At 44.7% G+C, this 21,624-nt stretch overlaps 1 protein-coding gene across 1 annotated transcript in view; it reads right to left on the reverse strand.

Moving 5' to 3' along the window:
• tmem201 (transmembrane protein 201) overlaps positions 1–21,624 on the reverse strand; it is a 133,926-nt gene that overhangs the window by 105,521 nt on the left and 6,781 nt on the right. Inside the window, exons 2-3 of the mRNA XM_033048417.1 lie at positions 14,755–14,875; positions 13,360–13,554 (exon numbers count right to left, since the gene is read on the reverse strand). Coding sequence (XP_032904308.1) covers positions 13,360–13,554; positions 14,755–14,875 — 316 coding nt within the window. The remainder of the gene's footprint in view (positions 1–13,359; positions 13,555–14,754; positions 14,876–21,624) is intronic.

A 21,624-nucleotide genomic window follows, 5' to 3' on the forward strand; every position in this document is an offset into this window, starting at 1 on the left:
TCTCTGCTGGACAGCAGAAAGCTCCCTGTGAAAGATAAAGCCTCTACGACGCCCCGAGCTGCGCCCCGTCATCCGCAACCCAGGTTCCTCTGTAGTTGGAGCGGGGCTGGGCTGGGCTGCTGTTGGCTGTGGGTCTCTGGGATCTCCGTGCTTGCAGTGGGCCTGGGGGTCGGTGTCCCGATGAGGGGGCACAGCTCGGGGAACGGCTTCTGGTGGTCCTGACGTCTCCGGCCAGTTTGCAGTTTTCCTCTGGAGTTGGAACGGGGCTGGGCTGCTGCTGGCTGTGGGTCTCTGGGATCTCCGTGCTTGCGGTGGGCCTGGTGGTCGATGTCCAATTGGTCCTGACGTCTCCGGTGACTGGCACGGTCCTGCTAGCATCGCTGACGTGAAGACAGTGCAAAGCCCCCGCGCCGGTGCAATGGGCGGGGAGCTGGAGAGGGGAGGGAAGGGGTCACACACATGGCCGGGAAGCAGAGGGGTGTAGGTGGGGTGAAACTGACTCACGATACACTGTGTATCGTGACCGCGGGAACTTTTTAACTCAGCGGGCAGGCAGCAGCATATTGTCAATTATTAACCCTCCCGCGCAATATACCCTCACCATCTCTTTTATGAATGGGGATTTAGTTCCCCTTTCTTCGAGGACCGACCGGAGGTTCCGCTGTCACCTCTGCAGGCCGCCCTCGGTGAACGTTTTCAAGGACCTTTCTTCAAGGACCGAAAAAATGGCCGCTATTCGGAGGTTTTCGTTATTTGGATGTTCGGATAAAAGGTTGTGTACCTGTATGTGTATTTCCATTTGTGGGGTGGTTTTGTGGAATGGTCTTGACGAAACGATTAAACAAAGTATGAATATAATGCAATTTTAAAAAATGTACAAAAGATGTATCTTTGAAAAGTACAGTAATGAGGAAGGAGAATGTAAATCTCACAGATGTTAATGGTGCTTGTTCTTTTTGTTCTTTTCTTTTTTTGTTCTTTTTTTCTTAATAGCTTGATTGGAGTAGTTTTATTTGAATTGTCTGTTTAGTTTATTTTATTGAAATTTGCATTTGTTAATGGTGAAGAATGGGGGTAGGACTTGACAAGCATAGGCTTCTTCCTATCCCTTTTCGAACAAGTCTAATGTGTATTATGTTGAAATTGGCTTTTGATTTTTTAATTTATGTATGTACATATGTTATGTATATGTGTATGTGTGTATGTGTATATGTATGTATGTATGTATATATGTACATGTATATGTATGTATGTGTGTATGTATTTATGTATATATGCATGTATATATATAATTTTCCTTTTATTTATTCATTTTCATCTTTTCTTTTCTTCTTTTTTTTTTAAATCGTTCGAAATAAAGATATCATTCATTCATTCATTCAATGCTGCTCATCCAACTCAGTATCCCGTACCTTCTCCTCCTTCCAATTGGGCAGAAGATACACAAACTTGAAAGCACAAACGACCAGATTCAGGAACAGCTTCTCCACTTATCAGACCAGTGAACGATCTCCTACAAGCTATGGTGTAGTCGTGCTCTTCTAACTTACCTCATTGTGGTCTCAGGACTTTCTCTGTACTGTAACACTATATACGCTGGTATTTTTCTTTTTGCACTACCTGCTGTACTTGTTAATGGTTTTATTATACTTATAATAATAATAATAATAATGGATGGGATTTATATAGCGCCTTTCTAATACTCAAGGCGCTTTACATCGCATTATTCATTCACTCCTCAGTCACACTCGGTGGTGGTAAGCTACTTCTGTAGCCACAGCTGCCCTGGGGCAGACTGACGGAAGCATGGCTGCCAATCTGCGCCTACGGCCCCTCCGACCACCACCAATCACTCACACACATTCACACACAGGCAAAGGTGGGTGAAGTGTCTTGCCCAAGGACACAACGACAGTATGCACTCCAAGCGGGATTCGAACCGGCTACCTTCCGGTTGCCAGCCGAACACTTAGCCCATTGTGCCATCTGTCGTCCCAAATATGGATAGTAAGCTATTCAGCGTATCTCAGCAAACGTGTCATAATAAATCAAACCTCCACCTCAGTGCACACTGCTGAAGTAGTTCTCCATTACTCTAACTGCCATTGCTACAGCAAGATGTTTAATCCAAGGCCCCACTTGCTCAATCGCAGGTGTACTGAATGTCCCGTGAGACTATTTCAAAGACCAAGTTCTTCCAGGCCAATATTTAGCACTCACCAACATCACAAAAGCATATTATTGGAGCCTGCTGTGTGCAAAATGGATATCATGTTTATATTATAATTGTGACAAGAGAATGTTATTGAATATGGAGACCAGGGGATCTATATAGTACAAAACAAATTTGTAATATCAGGCTAGTACTATCAAATTTTGTTATTGAAGCTTTTAAAAACTCAACTGCCACATATTTCAATCAATCTGTTGGACTGGTGGGGACATAATTGAAATTAAAAAGCAGATTTGACTACCCATGGCTGCTGTATTTTGCTGCTATGGAGACAGATTGCAGATGTTGGAATGTTGGATTATTCCATCCAGATAAACGCTCAATTAAATTACTTCATAATCACTCCCATGTCTGAGAGAATGGCAGATCCATATCTGTCAAAAGTTATACAGCACAGAAATAATCCCTTCGGTCAAGCACATCCATGCCAACCAAGATGTCTACCGAGCTGGTCCCGTTTGCCTATGGTTGACCCATATCCTTCTAAATCTTTCCAAATCACGTTTTATTGAAATGTCATAGATGTGTCCACAATACCACCAAAATAATAAGGCAAGTTGATTTACTGCTAGAAATGGACAGAGCGTGAATCAAGTAGGGTGATTCCCCAGAAGAATCAAATCATGATACAGCTCAGATGGCCATTCTGTCCATCGTGCCAGTGTCACCTCACACCCATACATTTCCCCTGAGGTACAGCACACATCTGACTTCAAGTATTTATTTATTTTTTATTTTTTTTAATTTCCTTTCAGGCTATGCATAGATCATAACTTAGAGGGGGAAAATTACAAAGATATCATGAAAACATTATACTCCATCCTACCTTTACAATTTATCCCGTTTTAAAAACGAGTTTATGTAATTTAAATTCAGAATGGGACAATGCACAGTTAAAGATAGTAAAATTAACACTGATCCAACATGCCATTATTAATAGAATATAGAGTTGTTTGAACTGCCTGGCCAATTGCCAACCAGTCTATTCCAGAAACACGAACATTACAGCCAAGTGCCAAATTCCGAATAAGATAGCAAACTCCAATTTGATGGTATCTTGCAAATGAAATATCTCATAGAGAACACCCTTAAATTATCTGGCCTGTAACGACCAGACCTCATCGGAATCAGTTCTCCAATGGAGGACTTTTTGTGACATGAATCTTAATGTTAATCTCTTCCAGAAGCATGACTGTGACTTGTTCAATTAATCCAGCATAGTCGGACGCTAGCAGTTATGCATGTGGGTACTCAGATACGCAACAAATCTCAACTATAAAGGATAAAATGCATTCCAGCTTGTCAAGTACAAAATTATTCACCTTGCTGTTAGTTTATCACTGAACTTATATATTGTGTGTTACAGTAGAATAAAAAAACACCATAAATAGTAAACCAAAAGCAAAATACTAGAATGAATGGTGCAAAAATGAAAAAGAAAAGCATTTAATCTCACATGGGTGATATTTCAGAGGTACCTGAAGCAATGTCTCTCTTAGTCAGAGCAATGCAGCACAGAAACAAGCCCATCGGCCCAACTCGTCCGCGCCGACCAAGCTAGTCCCATTTGCCTGCATTTGTCCAATACCCTTACATTGTTCCTATACATGTGCCCGTCTTTTAAATACTTCAGTACCGGAATCAATTAATTCTTGCATTTCACTTCATATACCCACAACAAAGTGAAAAAGTTTACTGTTTTAGTGTCATCTGCAAATGTCATCACGGTTTGGTACATTTTCATCCAAATCGTTGGCAAGCAGCAAAGGGGCCCCAACACCGATCCCTGAGACACACCACTAGTCACAGGCATCCAGTCCAAAAAAACCTTCCCCCACCATTCATTGCTTCCTCCCATGAAGCCAGTTCTCAACCAGTTGTCCAGCTCACACTGGGACTCATGTAATCGAACCTTCCACAGCAGCATACAATGCGGAACTTTAACAACGCTCTGTGGAAGTCCATATAGAATATATCTATGGCTCAGTTCTCATCAATCTTAGTTAATTCTTTAAAATAAATTAGTGAGTAATAATATCCCACACATCATGCTATCACGAATCAACCAGTTTTTCCAAATGCATGGATATCTTATCCCTCAGAATCCTCTCAAGTATCTTTCCTACCACAGTTAAGATTACAGTCAGTAGTTCCCAAGTTTTTCTTTGCACCCCTTCTTAAATAGAGGCACATTAGCCATCCTCCAGTCTACTGGCAGGTCACTCACATCTAACAATGATTCATCCATCTTAGTCAGGACTCCTGCAATTTCTTCTCTAGCTTCCCAGTGTCCTTGGATATATCTGATCTAGCCCAGGAGATTTATCTACATTCGTATGTCTTAGAACATTCAATAACTTCTTGACTATAATATGAACTGATCAAGAAATTGCCATTAACTTTCCAAAATCTTTGAGTTTTTCTCCGTGATAAAACCAGAGGAGAAATATTCATTGAGGACCTTGCCCATGTCCTGCAGAGTTTTTCTCTTCATAGATACTGGCTGATCTGTGGATCATTTCCAGATTACTATTTTAATAAAATCTCAACTATTTTGAAATTCAATTTTAAAATGGCACCTGACCAATGATCAATGACTGAGATGACCAATATGCAGCAGAGAGTCAGAGCTGTACAGCACAGAAACAGGCCCTTTGGCCCATCTTATGCATGTCAACCAAGTAGGCATGCTTGGTTGACATATTCCCACTTGCCTGAAATTGTCTCTAGCCCTCCGAATCCTTCCTATCCAAATAAATTACTTGAGTGAAGATCGTGTATTGCAAACACTAAACATTAAGTCACACAACAGAATGTGTTACTAAATGATTAGTAATGCAAAGCTGCATTACGCTCCAACACTGTACAATTGATTAAACGCAGAAAGTACAAAAATACGCAGCATTTTCTATTATTTTCTAAATTTCCATCTTGTTTTTCCTTTGATTGCTGTAAAAAGTATTATTCGAACACTGTAAACAATGTTTAACTAATACCTTTATTGTGAGATCAGCTGTTGATAAAGGCACAAGGGACAATTTAGAATTAGCTCACACAAGTGCACTTCCAAATGAATAGTGAATCATGGCAAGTGATTTGCTTTAGCAGAGCACAAAATTGTTTTACTATAATGCATTTAAAACGATCGCTCACACAAAAGTGTTTTCCCCAAAAAGTTGAATTCTCTGACAGCTTCACCATGCTTCTCTGACAGCATTGTTTTATGAATTGTTTATGAAGCTCCAATGTCTCCAATACAAAACAAAGATTAGCTGAAGTTTTACAGCATGCTAAAACAATGGCCATCACCAGTGGCCGATCACAATGTAACATTGTAAAGTGATCATGTTTGGTCATTATATACATTAAACAATGAACAAGTTCTTATAATATCTGCCATAATGAATACCACAGTAACTGATGAAAGTACTTAGTACTTCAGCACGGTTGGAGAGAAAATTCCATCATGCAAGTGAGAGCGAACAAAATATTTTTCAAGTTACTCCTATTTTTCAATGGCTCCAGGTTGGTTTACATTATTGTATAATGCAGGTAGGCAAAAGGAACCAATGAAGAGATCAAATCATTCTCGTCACCAAAAATGGATACATGAGATTTACAGGACCTTTCAACAATTTCACATTGGTAACAGATAACCTGACTTTCAAATGACAAACTAACCCATGACCATATAACCATAAAACCATATAACAATTACAGCACGGAAACAGGCAATCTCGGCCCTACAAGTCCGTGCCGAACAACTTTTTTCCCTTAGTCCCACCTGCCTGCACTCATACCATAACCCTCCATTCCCTTCTCATCCATATGCCTATCCAATTTATTTTTAAATGATACCAACGAACCTGCCTCCACCACTCCCACTGGAAGCTCATTCCACACCGCTACCACTCTCTGAGTAAAGAAGTTCCCCCTCATGTTACCCCTAAACTTCTGTCCCTTAATTCTGAAGTCATGTCCTCTTGTTTGAATCTTCCCTATTCTCAAAGGGAAAAGCTTGTCCACATCAACTCTGTCTATCCCTCTCATCATTTTAAAGACCTCTATCAAGTCCCCCCTTAACCTTCTGCACTCCAGAGAATAAAGACCTAACTTATTCAACCTTTCTCTGTAACTTAGTTGTTGAAACCCAGGCAACATTCTAGTAAATCTCCTCTGTACTCTCTCTATTTTGTTGACATCCTTGCTATAATTGGGCGACCAAAATTGTACACCATACTCCAGATTTGGTCTCACCAATGCCTTGTACAATTTTAACATTACATCCCAGCTTCTATACTCAATGCTCTGATTTATAAAGGCTAGCATACCAAAAGCTTTCTTTACCACCCTATCTATATGAGATTCCACCTTCAAGGAACTATGCACGGTTATTCCCAGATCCCTCTGTTCAACTGTATTCTTCAATTCCCTACCAGGTCAGCGCCCCACAGGGGCGCTGACCTGTGTGCGGCTGCCCAGCCAGCAGCTGTCTGTCTTTTCATCTTTTTTTTATTTTTAGTTAGTTAAAGTGTTTTTGTTTCTGGAGTTCTAGACTTTTTTATGTGGGAGGGGGAAACTACCTTTCAGGGTCCCTACCTGGTCGGAGAGGCAGCTTTTCTCCGGGCTGCAGTTTCGACCCGTCCTCGCGGCCTACCAGCGGGCCTGGAGCGACGTTTCCTGTCGGGGACCGCCCAGAACCACGGCTTCGGCAGCGGCACAGCGCTGGAGCGCTATCGTGGAGCGGGCGATGCCTTGCCTGGGTCGCCGCGCTGAAGCTCCGGTGAGCTGAGACCGCCAGGGAACAACATCGCGGAGCTGCGGGTCTGAGGAGCGGCCAGCTGCGGGCGGCGGCGCTGAACTTTACACCGAGAGCCTGGGATCTCGCGACGAGATCGCCAGTAGTGGAGCTCCAACCGGCGCGGCCTTGTTGGCTTTGGAAGCCGCGGCCTCCAGTACGGAAGCAGCCGTTCCAGGTGTCCCAAGCCGCTGTGAGGATTCTCCCGACGCCGGAGCACCATCACCCGGCGAGAACGGCCAGGAACATCGGGCCTCCGTAGAGGCAACTGTGGAGGCCTCAATTGGCTCGACTATGGGTGAACTGGGGTTGGGGACTGGACTTTGTGCCTTCCCTCATGGTGGGAGCCATTGTGGGGGGATGTTCTTTATGTTTAAATCTCTTATTAATGTTATGTCTGTATTCTTTCTTTATGTGCTGCATTGGCAAGAAGCATTTCACTACACCTAGGTGTATGTGACCAATAAATAACCTTTGAACCTTTGATTTACCATGTACGTCCTATTTTGATTTGTCCTGCCAAGGTGTAGCACCTCACATTTATCAGCATTAAACTCCATCTGCCATCTTTCAGCCCATTCTTCCAAATGGCCTAAATCACTCTGTAGACTTTGGAAATCCTCTTCATTATCCACAACACCCCCTATCTTGGTATCATCTGCATACTTACTAATCCAATTTACCACACCTTCATCCAGATCATTGATGTACATGACAAACAACAAAGGACCCAACACAGATCCCTGAGGCACCCCACTAGTCACCTGCCTCCAACCCGACAAACAGCCATCCACCATTACCCTCTGGCTTCTCCCATTCAGCCACTGTTGAATCCATCTTGCTACTCCTGCATTTATACCCAACAGTTGAACCTTCTTAACCAACCTTCCACGAGGAACCTTGTCAAATGCTTTACTAAAGTCCATATAGACAACATCCACTGCTTTACCCTCGTCAATTTCCCTAGTAACCTCTTCAAAAAATTCAAGAAGATTAGTCAAACATGACCTTCCAGGCACAAATCCATGTTGACTGTTCCTAATCAGACCCTGTTTATCCAGAGGAAGGAGTGGAAGTGGAGAAATGGGTCCAAGTCCAGGTGGGGCATGGGTAAAAATAGTTGGGGGTTGACCAGATGTCAATGTTAGAAAGAACAGGAGGGATATCCCAGAATCCCAGGCAATGATCATCTCAATTCAACCGCCCCCCCCACCCCCCACCCCCAACTATTTTTACCCATGCCCCACCTGGACTTGGACCCATTTCTCCACTTCCACTCCTTCCTCAGGCTTCACAATTCTCAACTCTTATATCCTTATCTCACATCTTTTGTCCTTTCATCTCAGCCGTTGGTCCAACCACCTGCCTATGAACCACCACCCCCCTTCCTCTGTATCTAATCATTTGCGAGGGTTTTTCCTGGCCCTCCTCTTCCAGCTTTTTTCCACCCCCACCACAATCAGCCTTAAGAAGGACCCCGACATGAAACGTCACCTATCCATGTTCCAGCAGAGGTGCTGCCACACCCATTGAGTTACTCCAGCACTATTTTTTTGTAATCCAGCATTTATAGTTCCTAGTTCCAACATTTATGACGGGGCTGTTTGCGTGCTCTTTGCCTACCACATTCCTACATTACATCTGTGGTTTTATTTTAAAACTACTTAAATGATTGAAAAACATTTTACAATGTCTCAGGACATTTATGGTGCAAGAAAACAGCAGTCAGCTTTTTATATTTTAATTCTGAACATTACCAACATTTGGGTGAACATATCCTTATTAAAAACACTTGGAGTGTTATATTACTGAAAATAAAATAAACCCAAACAAAGGCAACTACTACCACGAAAAATAGCTCAACTTCTTCGGCCATCTACACTCTGCAAACTGTATCTTCACACTCACCTAGTCCTTCTAATCTCTCTCCCCACTCCCACGTGTCCTGTACTTGCAGACCTACTACAGCAAGCAACATATTAACCCCCCCCCCCCCCTCCCCCCCTACCCCCCTACACACCTTTACAAAAAGTCTTACTTTAAACCTTTTCAAAATCATAACACATCCAAGTATCCATGCTCCCCTAATTATGGCATCTTTACACGTTCTCTAGGCAATAAACTCTGGAACTCTCACATCTTTCTATCCTCTTACATGCTCCTTAATAACAACCGCTTTCACCCAGTGTTTGGGCAATTGCCCTAGTCCCTCTTACCTAAAATGATCTCAAATCTGTGGATAAAGATACTATCCAACACTTAGGTCTTTTTTTTTAAATCATGTTACATGTTCCATTAACATTTACATTTAACTGAAACTGTGCATTTTCCAAGGGACATGTTTGTATGTTTCTACAAAAGGGTACTTGGAGTATTATTTTGTGAAAATAACAACAAAACAATGAGATATTTTCTAACAAAACTTAAGTGTTTAAGGACATTTTCAACATAATTTTGGAAATAATCAAAAAGTAAATTCTGTAGCAAGCGGTAGGCCCATCTTCAGCTCCATCAAGTCTGGTGATTAATCTGCAATTCAATCTGCTTCCATGATGATCAGTAAAACAGAATAGGCTTCAAACAATTACAAATTACAAAGCAGGAGGCCGATTGTCACCAAATCTGCAAAGAAATTCACTGCAACATTGTTAACAACCTTCAGTGAAAACTCAGCACTTGTCCACACTACAGCACCCTCTGCTGGAATGCAAATGTCATTGCTAATGGTCAAAAAGATTAATGGACTTTATTTCCCAGTTTTTAAAGGTCAGAAATACAAGCAACATTCAAAACAAAATACAGAACATGTAAGCAACTCATGTAATGCTCACAGCAACAACATTTATTCCAACACCCTCCTTAAATTCAGCACCTGTCAGCTCCTTAACATAATATGCATCAATGTACAGACATGATATACCTTTGAAATGTAATTGAAAAGGCATAACATATTCCTTTGTCTATACATTATGCAATAGATTTTTGCGTGATACAAAATTCACCCTTCATCCTAGCAAGAGGACAATGCTACCAAATCACACTTGATTCTAAGTCAGCAATTCACGTTTGCATAATAATTTAAGAAATCATCAAAAATAACTATTTTACACAAGGACAAAGCCCATGTGTATTTCTGGATTAATCCAAATGATGGCTGCAATCTGGTGAAATCCTTAATACATTTAAACAAGATTGTCTTTGTAATGTTTCTTCACTACATCTAAATTATGATAGTACTTGCTCAACATCCAGCAATGTATGGGCAGAAATTTATTTCTAATACTGGAAAACTAAATCTAATGTGTTTAGTTCCTGACATAAAAATGAAGCCGATTATTTGCAGCTGGACATTATTATTTGCCTCTGGTTGAGCTTCAGGCCACATATTTGCACCATCACTAAGAAAGCCAATTTCCACCTCCATCACATGTCCTCGGGCAATTGAACCATCCTACCAACAACTAGAGAGCAGTCCTGAGCTACTATCTACCTCATTGGAAACTCTGGGACTAAATTTGATTGGACTTTATCTTGCACTAAACGTTATTCCCTTATCATGCATTTGTACACTGTGGATGGCTCGACTGGATTGTCTTTCTGCTGACTGGTTAGCATGCAATAAAAGCTTTTCACTGTACCTCGGCACATGTGACAAACTCAAACTTGCTGCAGCTGCTTTGCGAATAAAACCCTCATCTAAGTTTCCCACAACTTGCCTTGACTTTTGCTGTACAGTCCTGAAAAACGATTGTTATACAGCCCTCCCGAAATACGTTATCACCCAAAAGATAAGAAGGTGGTGCAATGGATGTTGTCTATATAGACCTCAGTAAAGCATTAGAAATGAATGTTCTGAACCAGTCAATACTGGTACATTATAGCCAAAACTGACTTGGCCATAGAAGAGATAGTGGAAGAGAGGTATTTGTTTCAAATTGGTAACAGTGTTCTGCAAGAATCAATGTTTAATATAATTAATGACTTGAATGGCAATGTGGATAGACTGTTTAGGTTTGCAGATGATAAATGTTGTGGATCGCAAGGAAAGTTGTCGAAAACAGTTGAAAATTTGGCAGAGCAGATGGAATTAAACATGAAATTTTGAGAAGTTAAATGCAAGTAGAGAGTATACAGTAAATGCCAGGAATGTCAGGAGCATTGATGTACGGAAAGCATCAACATAAGTGGATAGAGTGGTAAAGGCGCCATAGGCCTTTCATAGGTTAGGGCATTGCAAAGTCGTGTTGCAGCATACAAAACTTTGGTTAGACAATATCTGGAGTCTTGCGTCCAGATCTGGTTGCCACAGGAGAAGGAAGAAATGCAGGCTTTGGAGAAGATACAGAAGATATGCCCTGGATTAGAGTTTATTTGCTGTAAGGTGAGGTTGTAAAAGTTTCATGTTTTTTCTGGAGCTTCAAAAGCCGAGGGGTGACCCGATAAGAAGTAGATCATAAGAGGAATACATTGGTTAGAAGCCAGGATGGAAGTACAAAATACTAGAGGGCACATGTTTAAGGTACCAGGCAAAATATTTTAAAGGAGATATCCGAGGCAAGCCTTTTAAAAAAATAAGTGCGAAGTTCCTCGAACACTTTGCCAGGAAACACTGTGGAAGCATTTATGATCGCAACCTTAAAGAGGCACTTGGGCAGGCACATAAATAGGCAGTGAATAGTGGGATACAGACAATGTATCCCAATGAGAGTCCGGTAGGCGGCGCGACTCTCGTCTGCAGCGGCCTCTGCAGTCCGTCTGCGTTTTTATTATTTTATGTCTATGTTTTTATGTAGTTTTTGTTATTTTTTGTTGGGGTATGTGTGTGGGGGGGTGGGGGTGGTGTGGGGGGTGGTGTGGGGGGGTTGGGGGTAACTTTTAAATCTCTCCCTGCACGGGAGACCCGACCTTTTCTTTGTCGGGTCTCCGTTGTCGTTGGGGCTGCAACGAGGAGCGGCCTCCAACAGGAAGCCCGGGACTCTGGTGCCGACTACTCACCTCACCGTCGCGGAGCTGGCCGAGTCCAGAGCGGGTGGAGCTGTGGTGGACGCTGCTGCGACCCGACCCCCGGAGATTCGGTGGCTGCAACTGCGGGTTTGGCGGACGGTAACACCGGGAGCCCGCGGGTCCCTGGAGGGAGACCGCTTTTCGGGGCTTCCGCAGCGGCGACTTCTCCCGCCCGAGTTGCGGGGTTGAAGAGCTCCTAGAGCGGGGCCTTACAGCACCGCCCCGCGCGGCTTGGAATGGCGGCGGGTCTCTGCGAGCGCGCGCCGGGGGCTCTAACACCAAGACCCGGTGTGCGGCCTTGCATCACCCGGCGTGGCTTAAATGGCCACGGGACAATTGCCATCGCCCGCCGGGGACTTTGACTTTGACTCTGACATCGGGGGGGAGAGTGCAGTGGAGAGAGAAGTTTTTTTGGCCTTCCATCACAGCAATGTGATGGATGTTTATGTAAATTATGTTGTGTCTTGGGTCTATTTGTTTGTAATGTATGGCTGCAGAAACGGCATTTTGTTTGGACCTCAAGGGGTCCAAATGACAATAAATTGAATTGTATTGTATTGTATGTGCAGGCTGGCATCATGGTTGGCGCAGACATGGTGTTCCTGTGCTGTCCCATGCCCAAATGATGGCAAGTCCCATCTTTGGTGCTCAATGAGATACATTTACACTCAATAAGCAATGTCTCATTGTTCATGTGGCCACAAGAAACGGCAGATGCTGGTTCACAAAAAAAAGGCAGTGTTGGTGTAACTCAGCAGGTCAGGCAGTATCTCTGGAGAACATGTTGGTGTAACTCAGCAGGTCAGGCAGTATCTCTGGAGAACATGGGGAGGTGACATTTCGGGTTGGAAGAAGAGACCAACCTGCAATGCCACCTGTCCACATTCTCCAGAGAAGACCCACTGAGTTACTCCAGCACTGTGTCCTATAGTGTAACATGTTCATAGTTTATTTTAAACACCTTGGCCTCAATCTCTAATCTCTTCCAGCCTTCCAACCCCCTCAAAGCATTTTGCTGAGGCTTAGTGATCTTGGCTGTCAGCCATGCCAAGCTCTAGAATTGCCTAAATAAACCTCTCAACTTTCTCCTCCTTTATTTTTTTTTAAATCCAGTTTGGCCAAGCATTTGATTATTTACCCTATTACCTGATGGTGTCATTTTGAAAGGCACAGTATGTTAGTGACCTGAAAAGATTATTATTTAACTTTACAAGCATTGTTTAAAATCATACTGGTACAAATGGGAGAATCAGCGAGTTGTAATAGATTTATAATTATTAACTTAAACAATGTCATATTTAGATAGCGGACTCTATATTCTTACCTCATCTCTGGGCACAAAGGAAGCCAACTGCTTGATTTTGAGAGGCTGGTTGTTGTTGCATTTCTTACAGAAGAGGATTTGTCCATTTGGCCATTGCTGCAGTTTGGAGGCTTCAGAAGGAGTTGCCCAGCTGGTCACCATGTGATTCAAATGCTCCATATACTGAGCAGGGATTGGCTTATTGTAATCACCATTCTGAAATAAAAACAGCATTGTTTTATATTAAAACGCTAAACGGATTCTAGCAAATTAGCATTAAATGTCCATGAGTTTGGATGGATCATTTATCAGATGCTGCACAATACAACAGTTACATAAAAATATACTGATTATTTGCTAACTATTTGGCTGAGGGGATTGTTCCATACACAACACAAGTAGGTAGATTTAGATCCCACATGAATCAATTGATAATTCTATGGCATTTAACTATGCTGCAGTGACTCCTAAAACCCAAGAGCATATGTCTATGCCAGTTAGAAGAAAGGTCTCAACCCGAAACGTCACCTATTCCTTTTCTCCAGAGATGCTGCCTGACCTGCTGAGTTACTCCGGCATATCCAAGCCTCTGTTCCTTCGAGTACAGTGATATCTCCGCCTCCAAATTACAGTTTTTCCATAAAATAATGACTGTACAGTTTTCCTTAGAACTAAAAGGGATTTGTTAAATTGTTTAAAATCAATCGAAGGTTTAGATACTGTAAATAAGGAGAAAGTTTTCACTGGCTGACGGATCAAACAGAGCTTTAAAAGCTTCCATTGAATATGCATCTACCACCTTATCGGACATCAAATCCACACCACACATATCCAATTTCCTTAAATCTATGCAAAAAGAACAGAATAAGACACAAGAAACTGTCAATGCTTGAATCTTGAGCAATGTACTGGAGGAATTCCATGGATCAGGCAGCATTTGAGTGAATGGACAGGCGATAGGACCTCTCTCGAGATTCATTGGAATCCACGTGGGACAAGATGGTGTTTAAAGTACTGAGGAAGGACACGTGGCTATAGTAGAGTCTGGGTCAGAACATGGTCGAACACACGTCTGAAAAAGAGTCCCAAGCTGAAACATGGCTGGACTTTGCACTTGATTTTCTGGTTAGGCCACTTGCTTATTCTCAATTTAGACAAACTACACCTCAGGCAGTAAAACAAATAATCAGAAATTCATGGTAAAAGAAGCCATCTCCATGCCAGATTACATGGAAAGGTTTCTGATCCTCTGCCCAATGCATGAAGCAATAAGATGGTCAATGTCACCCTCAATTAAAAAAAACAATACAGAGTGTGCAACTTATGCTGTCAATGAGAATGCTTGGACAATAGAACAATTATTTCCAAGTTGTATGATGCACAATAGTGATAATGAAAATTTGCCAGGAACCTAACCTCTTGGAAGCCATTGTACTGCTCACAGTTGAGACAATCCCAGCAGTTCCTGTTCCCATATGGTACAGTTGTATCCTGGCTACAGAACCAGCAGTTCACCTTCACGTGGGTTGGCTTCTTCCTGCAAAAAAAACATACAAATTGATACGTGTGGCAAATGATTAAAAACCTACAACCAAGAGAGATGAAATTGCCCTGGAGTGCTGAGACTGTGATAAAAATAGAAGTATCACCAATCCCAATAGACATTGGCCAGTATTTCCCTCTGACCTTTTATTCTTTATGCTCCATTTTCATTATTGGATACCAAGGTCATACTTGCTTTGTCACTAATTAACACAATAAATCTGAACACTAGCTTTAAGAATAGAATAAAATTGATTTATTCAACCCAGTAGAGAGGAGAAAGAACATCTGAATTCGTCCTTCAATTCACCCAAACAGCACATTTCCCAATTAATTTAATGATAGTTGGTATTGGTTTATTGTCACATATTGTACCGAGATACAGTGACCAGCTTTGTTTGCATGTCATCCAGTCAAACCATATGAGTACAATCAAGCCATAAACAAGTACATCAGATAGTGCAAATAAAATAAAATAACCAGAGTACAGAATATAGTGCTACAGCATTACAGTTTCACATGTACAGAGAAAAGGTGTAAGGGCCACAATGAGGTCAGATGGAAGATTGATTGGGACTACACCCTTAGCTTATGAAAGTTCCATCAGCAGTCTGATAACAGCGGAGAAGAAGCCACTCTCGGAACTGGCGGTATATGCTTTCCAAGCTTTCATATCTCCTGCCTGACGGGAGAAGGGAGTAAAGGAAATGGTGAAATGTGAGTGGTCCTTAATTATGTTGACTGCTTTTCCAAGGAAACCTGAACTATGGATGGAGTTGATGTTTGAACAGCCAAAATTGATCATAGGACTAGAGTCCATTCATACCAACACCAATCCGTAATCACCCCGAGGTTGTGGAGGTGGTGATGGTGGTAGAGTGGCCTCTTGAACTACAACGGTTCCTTTGAAGGTACTTCCACCGTGCTACAGCCGTAGTTCCATGGTTGCGATTTGAATTATTTTTCATGGATTCTTTTCAGATCTTAGTTGTTTTGCGTGCAATACATTTTTGTTTTAATACATCCTGGGAACTGAGTGTTCTCCAGCATGACCGGCATATTATTGAGAATTTCCAGAGCATGGAATAGCCTGCTAAAGGGAACAACTGAAGCAGTATCTACTGCATCTATAGACCAAAGGTGATAAATATTTATTACTAGTTATGGTGATCCAAGTCCCAACCCAAATTGAGAAGGCAAAGAACACCAGAAGACTACACTGCTGCAAATGACTAGGATGGATTTTACGCGTGCTTATTTATTCACTATTACTGCACTTTGCTGCATTATGGCCCTGCTTTTGTCTGGAGACTGCAACTTTTGGTAGCAAATATCACATCCTCTGCTCTCTGAACAACATTTCCCTGAAGGTTCCATTGGATTCATCACTGTCATTCATTTCTGATTTCCATTTTTAGATTCTCCTATGGATAAAAATATATTTTCACCCAATCTAAGTCCATAATTCCTCAGCCATCTGAGACTTAACTTTTTTCTTATGGTTAAAACCTCTCCTTTCTGGTATTATCATGTGGATCTTTTTCACATCCTCTCCCGTGTTCCCCATGACTACACATAATATAGCAAACAAAATTGCACATCCTATAAATGAGGTCTAACCTCGATATTACACAGACTTATAAACTCGTTTTCCCCAATTCTACCTGCCTGGATATCCACAGACATTCTGCAACTATGGGGTTCTGGTTCCTTTATGTGGTACTACACAAACCAAACAAAAACGGCATATTGTAACCATGCAATGAAATGTCTTTTGTATTCGCTTGACTGCTACACACACACAAATGCATTTTCACAAACCATTTCTCCCAGGACAGTTGTCAAGTGCTAACACTGCATAGAGGAGATTGCAAGCAGTTGGTCATCCATTAATCCCCACAACAGAGTGGTGCACGCAACTGTCCAGAACTTCTGGTGCGGGAGGTGACACCAGGCCACTTTTCATTGACAGCTGCAATCAGAAATACATCACTGCTTCAGGAGTGGATTGTAAAAAGACAGGACCACAACTGTTACACAAATGTTTAATTTAGAGACTAGAGGCTTTGCGGTTTGGCAGATGTGCAGCCAGCAAGAGTGGAAAAGAGGAAAGATTTAATTCAGATATGGTTTGATACAACATGGTCCAAAGTATCATTAAAACGAGTTCTGACCCGAAATGTCAACCACTCCCTCCCCTACAGATGCTGCTTGACCCACTGAATTCCTCCAGCAGATTGCCAGTGGCTATCATTGATATACCCTGACCATAATGGCCAAGTTAATTGACAATTTAATTACCAGAAACTCCACTGCTTGTAGTATATTGGTAGGCAGACCCCATTTAGTCTGCCTTAGAGTGTTACATGTCATGTAGCGGGGACTCGCAGGATTCCAGCCAGAAACTAGTCGGACACGAGTTGTGTGCACTAGTCGTGTTTATTCTCTCCAATAGAGCGCCCTACTCCTCGGAGGACACGGGCGTTGCACAGCCTTAAATACCAACTCGGCCCCGTGACTAGCGCCTCCCACACCAAGACGCCGCTCTCTAGAGCTGATGGTTCGTTGTACTCTTGGGTTGCCACCAGGTGCCGCCACATGACCCCCCCCCCCCCCCCCGAACCAGAGGCACCGAACCGAACGCCGAACAAGGCGGCCCGAACGCGTAGATACAATCCCACGCCCCGGGGGCTTGCTCGGTTCGGACGAATCTCCGGGAGCCTGGGACGGCGGATGCCCACAACGGAGTGGTTGAGCCACATGGACGGGCTCGCTCAGGTCCAAGTGGGCTGGTTTCAAACGAGCCACAGAAACAGTTTCACGCCGGCCTCCCATGTCCAAATCAAGATTTTCTGTTACGACAGACAATAACGTTTTCTGAATCAGAATCTGAATCTGAAATGTAGTAGGCCCGTGCCGCAGCACGCGAAAGGGACCTTCATATGGGCGCTGCAAGGGTGACCTGTGGGAGTCACGGCGAAGAAAAACGTATAGGCAGCCCATCGGCCACTCCATGACGCGACGTTGGGATGGGAGACAGGGCACCGACTCTCTCCCGCAAGCGGATTAGCACCGATGATGGGGGTTCCTGGGACCCTTCAGCAGCAGAGACAAACTACCCGGGAACGGTGAGCGGAGCACCATAGACCAACTCCGCAGAGGACGATGACAGATCGTTGTGCCCTTGGGTTGCCATCAGGTGCCGCCACACTGTATTCATTAGAGAAAAGAATGATGGGTGCTGATTTCACTCTTCGTGCCAGGACACCAGCATCTACTTCAATGGCTCAAAGTCACCAGTCCCCTTCCCTACAGTCTTCATTATCATTCTGGCTGAGACCCACAAGCAGGAAAGAAAGCAGCAAACTATACATTCAGATAGTCAATGCTGACACAGATAGTCAATTACCTCAGGAATGGAATTGACTGAATTTGTGAATGCAAGTTGCTAACTGGCTTAGAAAAATGAACCAAAGCAACAAATCCATCTATTAAAGTGCGAGTGGGGTCGGGAGTTGCCGATCGTAGCTTGGACAGTAACATGGGCTATGTGGCCATACAGGGTGTGGGAGGGCAATAGGCGATCCAATAGCAGGGAGCTGGTGGGGACATGGGCCTGTTTGCACACTACATCGCCAAACTAGCTTGATTTTAAAAAAAAATCAACCTGCAATTAGTGTAATTCTATCAATACATTAATAATTCTCCAGTTTTACACTTCAGATTAATGCTGCTAGCTTATATCAATTTAAAATGCGGGTCTCCCATCAGTCTTAACTTCACACTGCTTTAAAATGTAATCTCTAGATTTGCTTAAGAAAATAATCTATGTGACAATAAGCCAGTGACATCCGTACAAACCATTTCAAGGGGCAACACATGCAAACACAAACGTCAAATTCACACTGAAGTTCCCAAATAGCTGGGAGCAAATGTGGAAATCAAGCAGTGAAGCCTTTTTATGATATGCTAGAAGAGTATAACAAACGAAGGCTGTCTACTCGTTTAACTGAAGGTTATAAACTGCTGCAGCTGTGCTCCCAAACTGCAGTCCCAGAATTGGCTCATTAAAACTTAATTTCCTCATCTTTTAAAAAATTAAACAAGCAGGCTAGAAATGAAATAGACCTTTTCGGGTCGAGACCCTTCTTCAGATTCTCGTTCTGGAACTGGGCCTAGAATGCAAGTGAGTTGATGGTTCCAGCCTGCTGGTGGCCAGGTGAGAAGCGATGATCCGCAGAGTCAATGGTCGTGGCCCATGAGAGGCCAGAGTGCAGATAAGCAGCTGAGGAAGCTGCGTGGGCCGACAGTGGCAGCAGAAGCTCCGGCCTTGAAGCAATGTGAGCCGGGGGTGCAAGCATCTGGGTTAGAGTTAGAAAGCAGCAAGCAGCCAGGGAGGCGGCGCGAGGTGGGGGTGGCATTGGCAGCCGTTGATAGATCCGTCCTCTATAACCAAAATCAGGTATAGAGCTCCATTAAAATGAGGGTTTACTGTAGAAGATACTGGGCGGGGGGGGGGGGGGGAGTAGAAGACCCGAAAGCGCTGATGAACCGCCACCGCCCCCCCTCCCCACGACGTCCGGACCAACGAGACACCAGCCCCGTGGCCCAGCACGGAGAAGAAGCGCCAACCCCAACACCACGGCCCCAGACCCACAGAACCCACAGCCAGCACCAACTCGAGCCCAACCCCGCTCTAACTCCAGAGGAACCCATTCCCCAATGGGCCGCTACAGCGACAAGTGCCAGTTCGCCCACGGCCTCAGCCACTACCCCAAGTACAAGCGGTACCTTGCACACCACCGGCTTCTGCCCCTATGGCTAACGGCTGCCACTTCATCCACAAACCCAAGGAGGAGCGAGGGCCCTAGCCTCGCCTGCGCCAGACTGGGCTCAGCGCTAGACTGGGCCGCGCAGCGGGCGGCCTTCAGCCCCGACCTGGAGTTAGAGCTGGCCCGGACTCTGGGCTTGGGGCTGGGCAAGGGAGAGGGTGGAATTTGCTGCTGCCGCCAGCACCACCATCACCAACAGTACCCGCAGCTCTTTGGCCGGCAGGAGTCCATCCGCAGACTCTCTCTCCGACCAGGACGGCTGCGAGTCGCCCGGTGGCTGCCCATCTTCAGCAGGATCTCAGTGCCGGACTGAGGGGAGGGGGGTGGAGGCGGAGGGCTGCCGGGGCCAACCCGGCGGGACAGGCAGAGCCGAGCTGGAGCCAGCGGCTGCAAGTCTGGGGCCATCCCGCCAGCCCAGGGCCACCCCGGACCCTTCGGACAGGGACGGGACACCGGGGAGGGGATGGGGACAGCCCAACAGCAACTCAACAGCACCTGCAGTGACAGAGAGCCGACCCGGGCCTGGATGAAACGCAAGCCTGCACGCAATGCAGCACCACCGTTGCCAAGACTGTTTTATAGCTAGTGACCTATGACCTGGGCATGCGCAGTCGCAATACCAAACTCGCTTATTCAGCGGGACAGGCAGCATCGCTGGAGAGAAGGAATGGGTGTCGTTTCGGGTGAAGACCCTTCTTCAAACCCCCGAAAACCACTCCTGCTCATTTTTTCAGAATATTAACACCATGACCAGAGTTATTCAACACCAGTGGGAACATAAGATATGAAGCAAAAGAAATGTGGTGTTGTGATGATAGGACATATCTAAAATACCAAGCTTATCTCTCACCACAGATGCTGTTCAACTTCAAATATGTTACACCCTTTTCCAGTAACCTTGGCATTTTTCTCAAATACTATAACATGCTTTAAATGATCCTTTCTATTAAGTACCATTGATCTAAAGTTTGCTGAAAATTTGGACAATATTAATTTTTATGCAGAAGCTCCATCCTCCTTAAAACAACATACCATGCAATTTTACTCAACATCGTCAATGACTTCAATTTGTACCCGCCTCCGGCGCACAAACATGAACTATTGAACTCCGACACTGCAGTCTCAATCCAGATAGAAATATGGGTTATACACTGACATTATCCTAAAAATACCTCTCTCCGGAAGTGGCGGCGCTGGTGAACGGCTGCGGCTCGCCTGCAGTCCGTTTGTTTTTACTTTTTTGTGTTGTTTTTTTCGTTTTGTCTAGCTAAGTTTTTTTTTTTTTAGGTTGTGTTTATGTGGGGAGGGTTGAAACAGGGCTTGCTGTCTCTCCCTTCGGGGGAATGCGACTTTTTTGTCGTATCCCCCTTCTCTGCCTCCGTCTGCGCTGAGGCCTAATGGCGGAGCTGGCGACCTCGAGGCTCCGGAGGCAGCCTGTCAGGACTCGCCCTGGGCTCGCTCCCGTGAGGGCGGCCCGGCTCGGGGCTGGAACGGCGCTCCCGTGAGGGGCTGTGACGCTCCCGTGAGGGCAGCCTGGCGAGGGGCTGAGGCGCTCCCGTGTGGGCGGCCCAGCCCGAGGGTAACGGCGCTCCCGTGGGGGCGGCCCAGCTCGAGGGTGGAACGGCGCACACGTGGGGGCGGCCCAGCCCGAGGGTAACGGCGCTCCCATCGGGGTGGCCCAGCTCGAGGGTGGAACGGCGTTCCTGTCGAGGCGGCCCAGCTCGAGGGTAACGGCGCTCCCGTGAGGGCGGCCTGGCACGAGGCTGAGACGCTCACGTGAGGGCGACCCGGCTCGGGGCTGGAACGGTGCTCCGGTGGCTGAGACGGCATTCTGGCGGCGGCGGCCTCAGTCTGGGGTTCGGACGCGGGCCAGTGCACTTCCGTCAACAGCTGCATCCGCTGGACTGAAGGG

The sequence above is a fragment of the Amblyraja radiata genome, chromosome 31 (genome assembly GCF_010909765.2).
Source record: "Amblyraja radiata isolate CabotCenter1 chromosome 31, sAmbRad1.1.pri, whole genome shotgun sequence".
Taxonomy (NCBI): Eukaryota; Metazoa; Chordata; class Chondrichthyes; order Rajiformes; family Rajidae; genus Amblyraja; species Amblyraja radiata.